The following is a 20,104-nucleotide window of genomic DNA, read 5'->3' on the forward strand; positions in this document are numbered from 1 at the left end:
AGCTCAGCTCTGTCCGCCACCATCCCAGCAAATGGACAAGCGATCCCAGAAGCAAGCATGAATTCTGCCCTGCAAGAACTAACCAAGATGAAAGTTTGGGAAACATACCACTTACTTGGAAACAAATTCAGAGACACTACGCCACTGGTTACCTGCCTAACCCTGCTTCGCCATCTCATAAATGTGCCTATCTAGTAATATGAAGCCAGAAAAAGAAACTTCACGTGAATTAGCAGTCTAGTTTCCGGCATTTCAAACATTTTCAGGTTTTACTCCAAGAGGGAGAAAACCAAGCTCTGTCACTGTTCACTGCATTTTCCTTTCTAGGTCCTCTTTACCTCTCCAACTTTCCTTATGACACAGATCTGCCCTGTTTGTCAGGGCAGAGGGGGGCATGTACAAGCAGGAGTTCTACATTCTAAAAACAGGTTAGAAAATACTACCGTATGATTATATTACATAACATGATCATCATTAGAGTTTGATATGCCCTAAAAGTCTAGATCTCAAGTCTTGCTGCTTGGGCATGATACTAGCTTGTCATGAAATGCACAGCAGTGAGCTCTTAGTACAAGCTCAGTGGCTTCTGGATGTGCAGTCACACGGGGCGGGGGGAACATGAGGGAGCATCTCGACCTACAGAACCACAAGCTCCTGGTCATGTGTAATCCCAAAGACACAAAGACATTCTTTGTCCCTAAGACACAGTATTCGAGGTTAGCAGACTGAAGATTAAAAGCCTCTAAGGACAGTAACCAAAAATAAATCATATCCTTAAAATTACCAACAGAGGTAAAGATGCATTGTTTCCTCATAACTAGGTGTTTCTCTATAAGCCTAATTAGCTATTTATTTTGCCAAACAGTGTAAACTGTGCCAGAATATTAGGAAGTAAATCTAAAAACTGAAAGCCACCAGGAGGGCGGGAGAAGAAACCTCATGTAAATCAAATTTCTTTCAATAAACCCTCAACCTCAAAAAGAAAAAACAAATCTCCAGGTAAATCAGGATGGTGCATCAACAATGAACATGCTATCTACAAAGGCAAATACAGAACTGAAGGATGGAAAAGTACGTGTCCTAAATTGTTCTACAATGTCTGCTACTGGTACCCAAGCAATGTGGCGTGTCGAAATCAGGTCACAGTACCGTGACATCTCTTCCCACAATAAAGAAATCTTTCCACACCATCGTGAGTAGAGGACAGCAGGCCTATCAAGAAGTGTTTGGCACTGATGTGACTTTAGGTTCGGTCACTTAACTCCAGGGAAGAGAGCAGCCATGGTCCTGGTGATTTGGAAGATGTTCACTGCAACATTTGCCACTCACTCACTATGTGCCAGAATCTGGGTTAAATGCTTTACACGTAAATCTTAATTCTCACAGTAACTCTATGAAGGTATGTTAGTACCCCAGTTTTGAGACGGAGAAACAGATACTTATCAAGATAACCCCCCTTCCCGGGTCACACAGTTGGGGCAGAGATAGGAACTCAGGCTTCGGAGCTCCCCTGTGCCGCTCCCACACGACACTGCCGAGGGAAGCTGGTCCCCTCTAAGCACATCTGCAACAGCACCTTTGATTCCTGCCTGCTCCGCTGCTCTCCTCGCTGTTGACACTGGGAGTGACCAGGCAGAATGACTGACGCTGTGTCCAGAACTAAAGGGATGAAGAGAAGCTCTACCCCACTTGCTGGCTAAGAGGCGAGTGCCCCTCAGTGACGGAAGAAGTAAAGAAGGAGGGACATGGATCAAGTGAGGTCGAACCTAATCCAATTCAGCCACTTGGTTGACTACGGTGACCTTTTTTGCAAAGGCTTGTCACGTATTTAATAATCTTGTTCAACTAGTCTCTTTTTAAAGAGAGCCAAGAAATAGTCCCGTCCCATTCAATGTAATTAAACATTGAATGAATGGACATATTGAGAGTCTTTATCAAATTAAAAAGGTCATGAACGCTGCAATAAATGCTAAGAAGTATGAAATTAAGCTTTGCCTTGAAAGTACTCAAACCTTACTGGGTGGTTTAACAGCTCACTCCGGGCTTCTCAGCCTCAGCAACTCTGACACTTCGGGCTGGAACTTCTTTACTGGAGGGGCCTTTCTGCGCACTGCAGATACTGAGCAGCACCACTAGCCTCTACCCACCAAATACCCACAGCATTTCCCAGTTGGGACAACTAAACCCTGCCGAATGTCCCCTGCAGAGCAAAATGTTATGAACCACTGATTTAGCTGAATAAGAAACACACTGTAAAGTTGTTTTTTTTTTTTTAATTACCATGGGATCAACACCCTCCCTCGCCCATGTGCCATAATCTCTCCCGGCCAGCTGACGGGATTACACAATTGTATAAAGAAAGAGAAGGAGCCATAGAGACTATGTGACTCAAAATCCTCATTGTCCAGAAAAGGAAACCAAGGCTTGGAAAGAATAAATGGATTGTCACTAACCACACGAATGCCACAGGTAATAAATTTAAAGTAATACACATTCATACAGTCCTTGGACACTTTACCTGGCAGGTCTGGTTCCCTACCTCTAAAATTGGGGACTGGACGAATAGTCCAGATAAGGGGGAGGAACGAGGCAACGGTCTATGGGTCAGAACCCCTGAGGATGTCCAGATCCTCGATGTCTCGCACCTTTCTCCCTGCCTTGATCTATCCCACACAACACACTACAGAAGGGCTGCCCACTTCCACGTGCCAGCGCTGTATTAGGACAGAAAGACAAGAGCAAAGAGAATTCTCGGGCTTCACGTTCTTCCCTCCTCTGGGGAAGACAGAGGGACAAGTACACAGTAGTCAGACAAGGGGGCATGGGAGGGTCACCAGACCAGACTGGGGCTGGCAGGGTGGAGTGTCAACAACAACACAAAAACCCTCCTAATGGAAATAACTCCTAAGCTAAATCCTGCAGAGAGAGTAGAAGGTAGCCAGGTTGGGGGCAGCAGGAGAGAGGAAGAGAAGGTGGACGTTCCTAGACTATTTCCGCACCCTAGTTCTCTAGAAAACCATGAATTCAATATATTTGAAGGCCTACAGGCAACAGAGCCAGCAAGGGGCTGCTGTCACGGACAAGTCCAACAGTGTGAGGTAAGAGGGTCCACTGGAGCAGCAGGCAGGTGATGAAGAACTTCCGTCTACTGTGCTGAGGTACTTACACTTGATCTTGAGGACGGGTGGTCACTGAAGGAGTTTCTGAGCAGTGAAACAAGCTGGTCAGATCTGCACTCTTTCTCAAGTGTGCACATATTTTAAACTTAAAAAAAAAACTTCAAGATGTAAGGCAGATACAAAGGTGATTAGCATTTGCTTGTGATAGGAAAAAAAACAAAAAAAAAAAAAACCAAAGAACAAACAAAAACTATATGTCCCTCAACAGGAGTATGGTTAAATAAATCTCAGTACGTCTACACAATGAGATATTCAGCATTCCTTTAAAAGAACTAGATGATTTATGTCTGCAGATATGAAAAAACCTCCAAATTACATTAACCAGAAAAACAAAGAGGTAGAACATGAAACCCCAAAAGACTTTCCGGTAAGAGAGAAATAAACAAGGGGTGCCTGGGTGGCTCAGTTGGTTGAGCGATTGACTTGATTTCAGCTCAAGTCATGATTTCATGGTTTGTGAGTTCCAGTCCCCCATCAGGCTCTGCACTGACAGTACAGAACCTGTTTGGGATTCTCTTCTCTGCCCCTCCTCCATGTGTACTCTCTCTCAAAATAAATAAAAGAACTTTTTTAAAAAAGAGAGAGGGATAAATACATGAATTTTCCCCTTACTCTCCCCAGTGCCCTCAACCCTACTAAAAACAGCAGTTACAGAGTTTGCTGAAAGGTAAAGACCAGGAAGGGCAAAAAGAATGAGAGGAGAAAAGCCACTAGAAAGCAGAAGGGCAGGTGCCAACAGATTTCACAGTCCCTAGAACTGACCACAGGCTTAGGAACCGGTACCAGGTCCCTCGGGAAAGGAGGGCAAAGATGCGGCTCAAATCTGGAGGCCTCGCTGAACGTGTGTTTGAGCAACAGTCATGTTTCCTGACCCCTCCCCCCCCACTGCCCAGGCAGATGGCTGTCCCACCCTCCCCAGCTGAGGACCACGGGCCCACCACTAAGCCAAAATGTACAAGCTACCCTACAGGAACGCCTGAGGAGTACAGATTTGAAATGAAATTAACCGACGATAAGCAAGAGCAGGAAAAAGTGGTGGCTGCTGTGACGGGGAAACTAAAGGCAGCTCTCCTTCAAACATTTAGGCATAAATAAGGCCACCGAGACAGAGCCTGGACTACTTGTTGACCTGTGGCCAAAGACTGAGGAACAACTTTATGTTCACCTTTCATTACTGGCAAACAATCTTTTAGCTGCACTTTTCACACTAACAGACCAACTCACCAGAATCTATTAAAAACAAATCAATGGCCATATAGGTCAAAAGTTCTGAAGCCCCCAAAGAGGCCAAGGGATTTTAGAAACAGGCAGGAGGAATAGCAGAAAGAAGGACTGAGTTACACTGAAAGCCATGAGCTAGACCCAGGTTTTTGAACTTTAGGACAACTGACATTTTGGGCTAGAAAATTCTTTTAGAATGCTGTCCTGCGTACTGTAAAGTGTTTAGCAGCGTCCCTGTCCTCTACCCCCTTAGATGCACCTTCCCCCAAGTTGTGACAACCTAAAATTTCTCTCGACAGTGCCAAATATCTCCCAAGGGGACAAAATCACCTCCAATTGAGAATCACTAGGCTAGACCCAGCATGTAGTAACGTTAACAGGAAGGTCATTGGCAAAATGAGTGTTTCTAAAAGCCAAACACCAAAATCTCAATGAGAGCCCACCTTAGTAAGGAGAACCTCTGTAGCCATTTCCCCTTTTGTAAAAGAACCTAAAACATAACCTTGGTATAACGTGGGTGCTCTCCTCTGCCTGTGGCCAATCTGGTGCTTAGGTCTCTTATGCGGTGGGTGACTCCAGAGTCTAAAGACACTAAAATAAGGCAAAATATTTTCCAGTATTATCCCAGATTATTAATGTTCTAAGAATCTCTAATCAGGTCATGCTATATCCAATTTCTCAGCCTATAAACAAACATTTCTCTGGGGCCCTCTCTCTGGCCAGCATGCATTCATTTCTTGTTAATCTGCTAAATCAAATTGTAAACTGTACTACACCACTTTCTGTAAAACAGACAAAACACATTCCAAAGTGTCTTCTGAATGGAAATTTTCCATGCGTCCTACCTTAACTGAAGGCCTCAACCCAGAAGCTTCTGTGCTTCCTGAAACCATTGCCCTGCAAATCCTGGATTCTCTATTTCCTACCGTTTGGACTTAATACACCAATGAAGGAAAGCTTATTAAATCTGCCTTAAAATTAAACCTTGTCCAGCTTCTTCCTTAACTGCCTCCATTTCTATTACTGCATGAGGCTGAGCAAAATACCCCCCCTGATCACTTCTTTCCCAAAGCAAACAAATTATAATCTAAACTAAAAGCCCTTGTAACCACACTGTAGAAAATACAGCAAAGCTATTTACTATCAGAGGATCATTCACCGGTAGGTGTTACAGTATAACTATCTTCTTTTACTTTGGGCAAGTAGGAATCCCTTAAGCTTATTTTTTGCACTTGTACACAAAGAGTTATTTGGGGCATTTTTATAGACTCAATTGTGTCCTCTCAAAATTCCCACGTTGAAGCCCTAATCCCTGATGGGAATGTTATCTGGAGATGGGGCCTTTAAGGGGGTAACTAAGGTTAAATGAGGTCAGAAGGGCAGAGCCTTAATCTGACAGACTGGTTATCCTTATAAGAGGAAGGGACACCATGACTCACTGCTCTCTCTTTGCACACAGAGGAAAGGCCACGTAAGGACACAGTGAGAAGGTGGCTGTGTGCAAGCCAGGAAAAGGGGTCTCACCAGAAGCCAACTCTGACAGCACCTTGAACTTGAACTTCTAGCTTTCAGAACTGTGAGAAAATAGGGGTGCCTGGGTGGCTCAGTCGGTTAAGCGTCCGACTTCAGCTCAGGTCATGATCTCGCGGTCCGTGAGTTCGAGCCCCGTGTCGGGCTCTGTGCTGACAGCTCGGAGCCTGGAGCCTGTTTCCGATTCTGTGTCTCCCTCTCTCTCTGACCCTCCCCCATTCATGCTCTGTCTCTGTCTCAAAAATAAATAAACATTAAAAAAAATTTTTTTTTAAAAAAAGAACTGTGAGAAAATAGATTTAAGACCCCAAGTCTGTGGTATTCTGTTACAGCAGCCAAGTTGACTCACGTAGGCATGAAATACCTACACGAGAGATTTGTCCTCTAACGGAAGCTATCCTTAAAGTTCCTAAGCCCACCCATGTCACAAATGTATCCTTTCCTGAACATGGTGGCTACTGCTGATAAAGGGTATTAGAACATGCTTTCTTCACTGAGCCCTTATTATAGCGGACATCTCAGAATCACAGAAAGCTGAAGAGGCTTCTCCCATCCTTAAAAGAGCTTTGTCCACAGTGGTGCCAAATCTTTCTGATTACAGAAACCCTTCTCTCTCTTCTGCCAAAAATAAGAACCTACTCTCAAAGAGCTGACAGACTTATGGAGATAAAAGCACCCCGAAGTTTTTCGTTTTCTGCTGGACGCGCTAACAGCCAGCTGGCCTCCAGGCCAGCATTCGGTGCTCGTGGTGGCTGTTGCTGTGCTTTACCCTTAGCTACCCCACCTGTGGTTCATCTGCACACCACTGCAGCCCCCCTAAAGATCAAAACACAGCACCTCTCCAGTGTCAGACTATTCTCCTCTGCTGTTCATAATGACCGCAACCCAGTGGTGGAGAACGCTACCATTGTTTTTACAGTTACAGCACCTTGACGCAGCCATAAATTGATCGCAAGACTTGTCTCTTGTTCCAATACTGGTCTCCACTTCAATGTGGACAAGACCTACAAGTGAGACTCTCAGGAAAGGCAGGTTTTGAGTTTGTTGTCTGTTCCTATTTTATATTTTATTTTATTTTATTTTATTTTATTTTATTTTATTTTATTTTATTTTATTTTATTTTATTTTAGAAAGAGAGAGAGAGAGGGAGGGAGACAGGGGCAGAGAGAGAGAGAGAGAGAAGGAGGGAGGGACAGAAAGAGAGAGAGAATTAATCCCAAGCAGGCTCTATGTTATCATCACAGAGCCTGCTGCAGGGCTGGATCCCACAAACCGTGAGATCATGACCTGAGCTGAAATCAAGAGTCGGTCACTTAATCGAGGGTCACCCAGGTGCCCCTTGCTGTCTATTCCTAACAAGAGACACTAGAAAGTTCCTTCTCCATTCTGACAACGTGGCTACCTCTCTTACCTTGACTACGGCATGCAATTCATACATCTGCAGAAATTTATTCTGATTCTTGTTATGCCTCTAAAGCTGGCTATGCCTTTGGAATTTTCATGATCCTAGACAGTAGCAGAAATAACACAAGTCTCTTACCTCAGTTAACATTTCCAACAGCCCTGGTATCAAACATTTTGCTCAGCAAAACCTCACCTCCTAGTGATGTTATGCATGGACAGTGATGATGCTGCAGTGTAAGGCAGCAATCACATCCTTTCGCCTGGCCATCCTGCCATTTTTATTCTCACTACGGAACAGTCTCCCTTCACAAAGATGCTGTCTTACTTTAAGGACAGGATCCAAATTCAAAGAAGCTCTGTTAAATACAGCAGGATCATTTTAACACCCAGGTAACATCTCAATATCACTATCCTGGCCCACTTTTGTTGTCATTCAAATACCTTCTCCTTTGCCATGTATATAAGATCCTGACAAGGCACAAGGGTTCAAAGGGGGATAATGAGAACAGTTAGGAATGACTTGTACACCCAAAATTGTCGTCAACTGTCTCACTGGCCGTGTCTGCCAAATCCACTGTGTGAGAAAATCAGTTAGGACAAAGAGAACAAGCTACCATCATCCACAAGGGCCAGTTGTAAACAACCAATTTTATCCAAATGAAGAAATGTGCTACACGTAAGTTAATGTGTTTTGGACTGAGTAGAAACATATTTCAGCTTTTTACTGAAACAGTTAAAAGAAGTTTTACTCCTAAATTTAGGATAGCCTTACCAATAAACAGAAGTTGGCACTCCTTAACAGACGCAAAGAAAGTATAAGAATATATACACTCTAACCAGGCGATCATTGTTCACATCACCCAGAATCAGCTGGAACAGTGGCACCTCAATATAAAATATTATCATATAAGCCGGCCCATGAAAAGTCATGAGTATGAGAGACACAACTAACTAATCAAAAGACCCACTACAACTTACTCCACAGAGCAGCAAAGGTGAGCTTTCTAAATCAGAAATAGTGTGGTTTCTGATCACATTTAGAATAAACTCCAGGGCCGCCTGGGTGGCTCAGTTAAGCGTCCAACTTCAGCGCAGGTCACGATCTCACGGTTCAGGAGTTTGAGCCCTGCATCGGACTCTCTGCAGTCAGCCAAGAGCCCGCTTCGGATCCTCCGGCTCCCTCTCTCTCTGCCCCTCCCCCACTCACACTTTCTCTCTCTCTCAAAAATAAACATTAAAATAAACTCCGCAGGGCATCTGGATGGCTCAGTCAGTTAAGCATCCGACTTTGCCTCAAGTCATGATCTTGCTGTTTATAAGTTTGAGCCCTGCGTCAGGCTCTGTGCTGACAGCTCGTAGTCTGAAGCCTGCTTCAGATTCTGTCTCCTCTCTGCTCCTCTCCTGCGCTCTCTCTCTCTGTCTCTCTCTCTCAAAATAGATAAACATTAAAAAAAATTTTTTAATAAAAAATAAAAATAATAAACTCCAAATTCATAAAGCCTTACATCAGGACTATTGCTTCTCTGACCCCAAATTGTAGCTTCGATCATTTTCTACTCTGGTACATTCCAATGCCACGAGGAAGTACACACTTAGAGAAGGCACACTGTTACGTGAGCCAAAAAGCAGGGATATGACACACTATCAGTAAACTAACCCCCTTAATATTATCAGATTAATATTACATCTAATATTTAATATTAACATTAATACTTAATATTACAGAAAATGTAACAGACACACAACTCTCCAACTATGTCATTCACTAGGAAAAATCCATTCCAGAAAGAACCAACTATGCCCCAGTAGACACAGTAAGATGTAGGCCTCTAGGTCTGTAAATAAATACCGTAACTCAGCACCAGCACCATTTTAGATGTTTAACAATAACTGTCCCAATGGAACCTCCCCGGAGATCACAAACGCGTGTGTCCACTTTAACGCGCAATGTCTGTGAGGTTTATTCCAGAAAACCTCAAACTTACTCAGGAGCTTGTCATATTACTCACAACAGTCACTTAGCTATAGGTTTCTAGAAAACAAATACTGAATGTAGCCAACGCCACATGCAAAGCAGCTACCAGTCACACCGCCTCTTTCTGAGAGGTTCTCCAAGCACACCCATCTCCTCCTGAGAGGTTTACTCACGCGGTCATGCGGAGCCTCCAACCCTCTTTACACACACCCCCTCGCCTTTCTTTCCACCCCCATAGTAGCTAATGAGACCTCTGGTGGATGCCCCATCAGAGGGCAGCATTAAGAGGCAGGCTGACAGCCCACGGAGTGGCCGGGTATAAATACTATGCCCCACCGTCTGCAAATGTACAGGACATTTGCATCCTGTACTGTACCCATCCTGTACTGGGTAGTGATGAAGAGACTCCATCAAATCCTCATATGAGCTCTGGGTGTGAAACAAAGAGGAGAGAAGAATCCAAGACAACCACAAATGAAAGACACAAATAACAGCCATGAAACAGTGTAGATCGTGAGTAAGTGGAAGCCAGTCGGTCTTGGTAAAAACAGAGACAGAGTACAGCTGAGTCCCCATGATGACACCGCGCTAGAGGGGCAAGGAACAAGGTGTCTGTTTGCTGAAGTGATGGTGTAACAAGTTCCTCGAGCTGCATTACATCTTATTCAACACATTCCAATTCTCCGTAAGGCCTTCTGAACTGGTTTCCTGTTCTTCATCTCCCCACGGAGCTTTTCCACCAATTGGTATGACGTGGCAGGCTCCGCTTCCTACAACACAATGCTCTTCCATTTCTCCCTCAAACCTATTCCAGTTTTCCCCACCATCCATCCAGCTGCTCAAGCCAAACACCTGCTCAAGCCAAAAACCAAAAGTAAGTTTTCTTTTTAGAAAGAAACTTATAGTGGATATTTTCAGATACTGCCAAAAATGAAGAGACTGGTACCTATCACCCAGCTTTAGGGAGTACCGACACCTTGCCAAGGATGTTTCATCTACTCTACGTCACGTCCCAGGATCACAGAAGTACATCCTCGATTTTTTTCCCTTTCATCCCTCACAACCAACCGAGAGCAAAACCTTATTATCTCGAAACTTACCCTGAACCCATCGCTATCTCATTTTCACCAATATCACCTTAGTGGGAGCCATCATCATTTCCCAGCTACACTACCACAGCAGCTTCCTAACTGCTCTCCCTGCTTCTACTTTCGCTCCCTATTTCAACTTATCCCAAAAAGCAGCGAAGATGAATTTTAAAAGTGAGAAATCAGCTATGTGTGGTTTCCTATCACATTTACAATAACTCCAAATTCACAAAGCCTTACGTGAAGCCCGCCAATTTCCCTGACCCCATCTCATAGCCTCCAGTCCTGCCAAGCCACACTGGCCTTCCTTATGTCCTCCAAACTCCAAGCCCAGTCCTGCCACAGGGCCTCTGCATGAGCTGTTGCCCTGGCCTGCAATGTTCTTTGCCAGATCTTCGCGTCGCTGACTCCCTGTTGTCTTTCAGACCGCAGCTTAAATGTGGCATTCTCTAAAAAGCCTTCCTAGGCCACCCAAGCTATAGTAGTCACTTGATCACTTGCCATCACATCACCGTTTGAATCCCCTACATAACTCTGATTACCACCATTTGATACTTTTATCTATCTTTTTGAAAAAAAATTTTCTCTCCCCATTAGAGTATAAGCTGCTAGAACAGGGACGATAAGAAGATCTACCCAATATGTATGTTCATTCTTCTTTCTTCATAAAAAATTGTAATTTTGTTCAGTCATGGGCCTCAGGGAGACGTTGACCCTTTATCTTCCAACTCGAGGGAATGGTATGACCGACTGATGAAAAATCTATCCCCTGCCGGTGACTAGGTCAAAAATGAGTGTCTGGCCTTATTCTGGCCAAGAAGATACAGGCAAGGCTCGCTAGAGGTTTCTGAAAAAGTGGTTCCCTGCTCCTGTAAGAGTCTGTTTTCTCCCTCTGGTCATGAATGAAGAAACATGGTGCCACACTCCATCTAGAGAAAAACAATCTTTAGGATGAAGTCAGTACTGTAGATGCAGAGGAGACAGAAGGAAAAAACTTAAGTCCTTGATGACATAGTTGAATCTCCTGATCAAACAACCTATGAGTCCATACTACCTCTGACTTCCTTCTATACGAGCTAATGAATCTCCTTGTTATTTAAGCCAGTTTAGGTTAGATTTTCTATTACTGATAGATGAAAATACATCCAGGGACTTCCTCTACTTACTCATTGCTATACTTCCAGCATCTAGAAAAATGCCTAGCTTATGATGGGCACTTAACAAATATGTGTTGAATAAGTAGAGGAGTCTAAAATAATAACTAATCAAGGAGAAAGAATCCTAAAAGTTATTCTCCATTCAGCCTGCTTAGCTGGCTGACTTAAAGTCATTAAATCCTTAAGAAAGGTATCTACTTCGGGCGCCTGGGTGGCTCAGTCAGTTAAGCATCTGACTCTCGACCTCGGCTCAGGTCATGATCTTACAGTTTGTGAGATCAAGCCCCCCATCGGGCTCCATGCTGACAGCAGCACGAAGCCTGCTTGGGATTCTCTCTCTGTCCCTCCCCTGCTAACACGTGCACATGCTCCCTCTCTCGATATAAATAAATATACCTTAAAAATAAAAATATTTGCTTAAGTACTATTAAGTAAGCATAAAGATGTCCTTGACAAAGGTTTTCAAATGTCGACCTAACACTGGAATGTGTCACCATCATTACAAAAGGAAAATGCCACTTTCAAAAAGCATGCATACATTTATAAAGACTTACAGGTTCTTGGGGTTCTGTTTCTTCCCATGCTCCCCAACCATCATCTTCCCAGCTTGTTGATTTACCTATTATTAAAAAAGATGAAAAGTGCTTACATGAAACAAAGAGCTTAACGATATTTTTAAAAACATTTCTCTAAACATAATAGAACACCTGATATATACATATAAATACATATTATATAAATATAATGTTGGCATTAAGGAAGAAAAAGGTAAACTATACAATGGCAAAATTTTGCTGTACATAATCATTAGGAAACATTCGGGCTGAATTTCCAAATCTATGTAGAACTGTGCAAGTTATTTGGATGTTACGATACTGGATATCAAGTTTCCACATTTAAACCAAACCACAAAGGTGAATTTTAAAAATCTTTAAAATTATAAATATTTGTTGCTCAGCCATGAGACAAATTAAATGCACACAGTGACAAAAAACACCCCTAACATTTCACACGGATACCTTAATGTAACTTTTTTAAAAATAAAACAAAGTATCAATGAAAAAAAACTGAATTTTGAAACAAGAGGTCTATAATTTCTGATATTTTCTGACACTCTGTGATTTCCTTCACACGAGAACATTTGCTCAGATTAAAATAGGATGTTCAAGAAACACCGCAACAAGGAATTAAAATCTCAAAAAGGTATGGAGGGTATCTTTGAATTTATCTCTTATGATATATCACATCAGAAGAAATAAAACTATTACTTTTGAGCAACTCTTCGGAGACATTTTATATATGTTACCTCAAACTAAATTAAAAAACAGATAAAGTTCAAAGAAAACGTGAAAAGAGCAGGCAGTTGCGTAACTATAAACTTAGGCCCCAGAATCAGATTGCCTAGGTTCACATCCTGGATCTAGGACTTACCAGCAAGTTAGCCCATATTTGCAAACTTTACTTGTCTCCGTAAAAGCATGGAAATCAGAAGTGCTTACTATCTCGTCAGATTGCTATAAGGATTTAAATCAAATAGCATACTAAAATCCTCAGTGCCTGACACATAGTAAGTTCTCAATGCTAATCATCAAGATTTAGTTATTAAAATACTACAAAATATAAACTAAATATTGTATTTAAACCAGTCAAGGTTCATATTTCTAGCAAAGAATCATTTTAAAAGATGGGACTAAACCAGATACCTAGGATGCTTACAGTGGGAAGGACGCATATATAACATTCAATTATATATAAGGTTTTAAAAGTTGCTAAACTCAATTACATATAGATGATAAGAAAGTAACAGTCTGGTACCTGGAATCATGGCTCAATTAGCTTTGTGATAATATTCTCATCTTTGGCACTAAAATACCAGGTAACTACTTCCTAATTGCCAAGCACATTCCTAGCCATGTTATAAGTCCTAAAGCAGCACTATCATTTGATTAACACTGCCTAGCTTGTAGAAGATCTCCATATACACGTCAAATAAACAACTTAACAAATGCTCTGTTAAATACCACGTGCATGTGCCATGCCCTGTACTGGGAACAGAGAAAAATTCAAACATATTCCTTGTCCTTAGAGGATTTGTGACCCAATGCAGACAAACACATAACTATAGTACATGGTGAGTGCTGTAACAACTACTTAATATAAAAAAGAGGAGATAGTGAGAGAGATGTCACAAAATGCAGGGAGGAGTCACCGTAGGTCTTTCAAGAGCAGCCAGGAACTTTTCAAATTTACTTGAAAAAAAAAAAAGGTTAACATGAGCAAAGGCAAAAAGAGGCAACTCACATATAGGGGTTATCACATAACAACTAACATATTCAGATTTCTATGTGTCTAAGTGCTTTACAGACATTAATTCACTTACACATGCCAAGGATTCTTTATCGTCCCTTTACTACAATGAGAAAACCAGATCACTTAGTTTATATAGCTTGACCAAGATCACAGAGCATTAAGTGGTGGAGTGGGGTTTGAAACCAGGGCTCCTGGAGTTCTAAAGCCCACGCTCACACATATTCTGCTATACTTACTCTCTACTCTCCTATGGCTTATGAAGGAGCATAAAAACTAGGAAACGTGGGGCTTACAGTTAAGGCCAAAAAAGCAAGATGACATATTATTTTAAATTTTTTAAAATGTTTTATTTATTTTTGAGAGACAGAAACAGAGCATGAGCAGGGGAGGGGCAGGGAGAGAGGGACACAGAATCCAAAGCAGGCTCCAGGCTCCAAGCTGTCAGCACAGAGCCCGATGCGGGGCCCAAACTCCTAAACTGTGAGATCATGACCTGAGCCGAAGTCTGAGGCTTAACCGACTGAGCCACCTGACATATTATTTTAAAACAGAATCATTCCTGGGGCGCCTGGGTGGCTCAGTCGGTTGAGCGTCCAACTTCGGCTCAGGTCATGATCTCGCAATCTGTGGGTTCGAGCCCGCAGCTCAGAACCTGGAGCCTGCTTCGGATTCTGTGTCTCCCTCTCTCTCTCTGCCCCTCCCCCACTCATGCTCTGTCTCTCTCTGTCTCAGAAATAAATAAACATTAAAAAAAATTGAATGCATAAAATAGAAACATTCCGAAGGGGTGCCTGGGTGGCTCAGTCGGTTGAGCGTCCAACTTCGGCTCAGGTCACGATCTCACGGCTCACGAGTTCGAGCCCCGCATCGGGCTCTGTGCTGATGGCTCAGAGCCTGGAGCCTGTTTCCGATTCTGTGTCTCCCTCTCTGCCCCAACCCACTCACATTCTGTCTCTGTCTCTCTCAAAAATAAATAAACATTAAAAAAAAAACTTAAAATAGAAACATTCCCTTGATATCAAGATTTGGAAATTTTTTTCTAAATTGGAAAATTACAGTTTGTTCTTTGGCAATCTAATTCAGTTAGGCAATCTCTTTACTCTCCTAATTTTTCCATTAGACCAAAAACAATTGCCTTATTGTGGGCTGATGGCAACTAGGCCATCCCATCTACAGAGTTTTAGAAAATGCACTATTTTTCTTGTTCAAGAAAGGAAAGTACCTTGAAAAGCTTATCCCTCTAAAATCCATAATTCAATTTTAATACTGCTGTAAAATGAATATATCGAAATACCACAATCTCAGAAAGACCATGTATAATTGCAAGCACATAATGGGGTCAGCTAATGGTTCACTCCCTCAGTCAGCCACTGATTCATTCAACAAACATGACATCTTTTGTGTGTTGGCCACTGTGCTAAGTGCTAGAGACACAAAAGCAAATAAGCCTTCAAAGAGCTTAGTTTGGAAATTAAAAAAAAAAAAAAAAAAGCTTAGTTTGTGCACATAACTTCTGAACAAAACAATGAAAAATGTGTTATTTCTCCTCCATACTGAAAAAAAAAAACACCTGACTCAATTCACAAATGACTCATACAATCAAACACAAGACAGCAGCAATTTGGATTTCCTGCCCCTGCAGAGACCTGGTATCTCTTCATAGCAGAATCAGAAACATCCAGGAAGAGAAAGACCTTGACAAATTCTTTATACGAGATATTTGTGTTCATGAAGGTTTACCCATTTCTCGAGGCCCCTGATAGAAGTTTCTATTAACAAGAGGGGAAGGGGACTTAATCAGGCATCTCCCCCTATCGTAGGAATAGATTTTCTAAAGAAGTCAGAGCTTAACGGAAGGTGAAACAGAACTATTACTCAGGAAGGTCAAAGATGTTTCTGAAGGTTGGTCTAGAATCCTAAGCCTATTTATAATACTGTAAGAAAATGAATTCTGATTCTCATCAACTCAAAAGTGGAAACCGTTTTTTTTTAAAGGGAGACATTTGGAAACTGGGTACTACCCTTATGGCTATTTCTACTCTGTGCCGGTGATGTAAATTTTGCAGCCTCCTGAAGTCTGCTGAAAATCATTTGATACCATTTTGCAGAGTGCTGTCTGACGGCTATTGTCAGCTGTTAAAAAGTGTTGGAATCTTGCACTTCACTGAGGTTATTTTTTATGCCCTCAAACTGTGCAAGCAGGCCAAGCACATTCTTTAAAAAAAAAATGGTTTATATTAAAACAATATCTGATGAATGTCTAATCAAGTTGCCATTCAGGCGAATAATTTTATTCAGGCAGTCTTTCCCTCTGGTAACTTTTCTATGAAGGCTGGTGTTCTACAAGTGATCCCGTAGTCAGCGTTTTTTAATTGATCCTTAATCAGAGTTGTAGATAACAAAACCAACGTATTTAATATATGTAAGAACTGTGCACTATTCAGTGTCAATATGAAACATTACTATAGGACCTTAAGATCTATACATTCTATGTACTCATAATGAAATAACACTAACTTTTCATTACTTACTATAAAGAAAAGCTAAAAATCATTCACCATGATTGTCTCTTAGAATAAATAGACAAAAATCTCCTATGGGGCAGGGTAATTTTAAAGAGACCCAAGCTGTGGTATAACTTAAGAGGTAAGCCAACTTAACAGTGTATTCTAGACTAAGGACACCAGAACATACAACTTCTTTAGGGTAGTCAGGGTCCAGTATGAAAATTCCAAACGCTCTACAATTCACCAAATCATTTAGCCACTGGCAATTACCTAGTTTGCTTACGAAGCTAAGTGGCACTCATTTTAGTCAAAGGCTACACTATAGATTATAAGGTCATTTTAAATGTTTTCCCCATTTATTAAATAAGTAGCAAACATCCAGTCTTCAGAAAGCAAATCTTTAAATGACACTGTCAGCAACTGCCTATGCCTTTCATTATGCTAAAGTCTAATTCAACAAAATTGATCAGAAAATTAAGAAAATGGGATTCACATTCACTGCCTCATAAAATTAGAGTTACTGTCTCTTCTGCAGTCTCTGTCTACTGTCTCTTCTACTGTCTCTCTAGGTAGCGCTGCAAGATGTGAAAATAATGAATCAGGGATGACTGAAGTTCCAGGGATGGCCTCACCCTGCAAATCTGAAGCAGACCGTCCACGCATCACTCTCTGAGGAACACCGGCTTCAAAGACAAACTTTAATGCCAATCTAATCTGATCCTAATTATCCTTTTTTCCTTTGCCTGCCACCACCCTTCTATTCTCTCCAATTAGACTCTTCACTCATTGGTGGCCAGTCTTTAGCAGTGCTCTCCGATAAAAATATAATGGGAGCCACACATTCAATTTAAAATTTAGTAGTAGCCATATTTTAAAAGTAGAAAAAAACAGGTGAAATTTTAATGTTATGTAATATAATATGGCCAACATACCACTTCAATATGTAATCAATGTTAAATTATTCAGAAGATATTTCGCTTTTTTCCCCCACACTAAATCTTCAAAATCTGATGTATATTTTACACTTAGAGCACATCTGTTCGGACGAGGCACATTTCAAGTGCTCAAAAGTTTATGTGGCTAGCAGCTACAATATGAGACAGCACAAATCTAAAACAACTATTAGGTCTCTGGTGTCAAGTTGTCTGGGTTGGATACCCAGTTTTACCCCCTAAAGAGTTACATGACCTTAGGCAATTTATGTAATCTCTTACTGTCTCAGCTTCGTCTTTAGCAAAATGGAGTGAGTAACTATATTTACTTCATACTGTTGTTAGAATATAGGGGCGCCTGGGTGGCTCAGTCGGTTGGGCAGCCGACTTCGGCTCAGGTCATGATCTCGCGGTCCGTGAGTTCTAGCCCCGCGTCGGGCTCTGTGCTGACAGCTCAGAGCCCGGAGCCTGCTTCATATTCTGTGTCTCCCTCTCTCTGACCCTCCCCCGTTCATGCTCTGTCTCTCCCTGTCTCAAAAATAAATAAACGTTAAAAAAAAAAAAAAAAGAATATAACCAAAGCACTAGGAACAGTGCTTAGCACATAGACACTCTTAACGGCTGTTAATATTATCATCCTCCATCCAGTGGTATTGCAAGAGTGGCTCAATATTCACAAATCAATTAACACGATACATCACATCAATACGAGAAAGGGTAAAAGCCATATCATTCCAATAGATGCAGAAAAAGCATGTGACAAAGTACAACATCTATTCATGATTAAAAACTCTCCACAAAGTAGGTTTAGAGAGACCATACCTCAACATAACAAAGGCCCTACAGAGAGAACCCAAAGCGAACATCATACTCAATGGGGAAAAAAGTGAGAACTTTTCCCCTAAGAGGATGTCCATTCTCACCATCTTTACTCACCATAGTACTGGAAGTCCTAGCTACAGCAATTAGCATAAAGAAATAAAGGCATCCAAACTGGTAAGGAAAAAGTAAAACTCTATTTGCAATTGACATGATACCATATATAGAAAACCTGAAAGACTCCACCAAAAAACGACTACAACTGATAAATGAATTTCAGTATATTGATACAAAAATCAATATACAGAAATCTGTTGCATTTCTATATACTAATAATGAAGCAGCTAAAAGAGCAATTAAAGAAACAATCCTATTTAGGGGCACCTGGGTGGTTCAGTCGGTTAAGCGTCTGACCTCAGCTTAGGTTTGTGAGCTTGAGCCCCACGTTGGGCTCTGTGCTGACAGCTCAGAGCCTGGAGACTGCTTTAGATTCTGTGTCTCCCTTGCTCCCTCCCTCCCTCCCTCAAAAATAAACATTAAAAAAAGTTTTTAAAAAATCCTATTTACAATTGCATCAAAAATAATAAGATACCTAGGAATAAACTTAACCAAGGAGGTGAAAGACCTGTACTTTGAAAACACTGATAAAAGAAACTGAAGATGACACAAAGAGAAGATGACACAAAAAGATGACGTGAAGAGACACGTGCATGAATTAGAAAAACAAATACTGTTAAAATGTCCATACTAGACAAAACAACCTACACATTTAATGCAATCCCTATCAAAACACCAACGGCATTTTTCACAAGAACTAGAACAATCCTAAAATGTGTGTGGTAACTACAAAAGACGGTGAATAGCCAAAGCAATCTTGAAAAAGAAAAACAAAACATGAGGTATCACAATCTCAAATTTCAAGATATACTACAAATTTCAAGCTGTACTAGGGACACCTGGGTGGCTCAGACAGTAAAGCATCCAACTCTTGATCGGCTCTTTGCTGACAGCCCGGAGCCTGCTTGGGATCCTCTCCCTCTCTCCTGCTCACTCGCTCTCTCAAAATAAATAAAATAAACATTAAAAAAAAAAAAAAGGCATACTACAAAGCTGTAGTAATCAAAAGAGTATGATACTGGCACAAAAATAGACCTACAGGTCAACAGAACAATAGAGAGGCCAGAAATAAACCCACAATCACATGATAAACTAATATTCAACAAAGAAGCCAAGAATATACAACGGGAGATAGACACTCTTCAACAAATAGTGTTGGGAAAACTGGACAGCTACATGCAAAAGAATGACACTGGACCACTTCCTCACACCATACACAAAAATAAATTCAAAATGGATTGAAGACCTAAATGTGAGACCTGACACCATAAAAATCCTAGGAGAGAGCACACACAGTAATTTCTCTGACACTGACCAAAGCAACATTTTTCTAGATATGTCTCCTGAGGCAAGGGAAACAAAAAGCAAAAACAAACAGTTGGGATGGCATCAAAATAAAAAGTTTCTGCAGAGCAAAGCAAACAAAACTAAAAGCCAACCTACTGAATGGGAGAAGATATTTGCAAATGACACATCTAATAAAGGGCTAGTATCCAAGATATATAAGGAACTTAGACAATTCAACACAAAACAAATAATCCAGTTAAAAATGGGCAGAAGACATGAACAGGTATTTCTCCAAAGAAAACATACAGATGGTCAACAGATACATAAAAAGATGCTCAACATCACTCCTCATCAGGGAAACGCAAATCAAAACCACAATGAGATATCACTTCATAACTGTCCAAACAGCTAAAATCAAAAACACAAGAACAGCAAGTGTTGGTGAGGATGTGGAGAAAAAGGAACCCTCACGCACGACTGGTGAAAATGTAAATGGATGCGGCCACTGTTGAGAACAGTATAGAGGTTCCTCAAACAATTAAAAATAGAATTACCTTATGACCCAGTAATTCCACTAC

At 41.3% G+C, this 20,104-nt stretch overlaps 1 protein-coding gene across 5 annotated transcripts in view; it reads right to left on the bottom strand.

The window, feature by feature from the left end:
* Positions 1–20,104, bottom strand: part of RAB3GAP2 (RAB3 GTPase activating non-catalytic protein subunit 2) — a 102,602-nt gene that overhangs the window by 69,970 nt on the left and 12,528 nt on the right. For all 5 annotated transcript variants that reach the window (XM_045048888.1, XM_045048889.1, XM_045048887.1 and 2 more), the window contains exon 2: positions 12,109–12,173. In XM_045048888.1, coding sequence (XP_044904823.1) covers positions 12,109–12,173 — 65 coding nt within the window. The remainder of the gene's footprint in view (positions 1–12,108; positions 12,174–20,104) is intronic.

Source organism: Felis catus, chromosome F1, assembly GCF_018350175.1.
Source record: "Felis catus isolate Fca126 chromosome F1, F.catus_Fca126_mat1.0, whole genome shotgun sequence".
NCBI lineage: Eukaryota > Metazoa > Chordata > Mammalia > Carnivora > Felidae > Felis > Felis catus.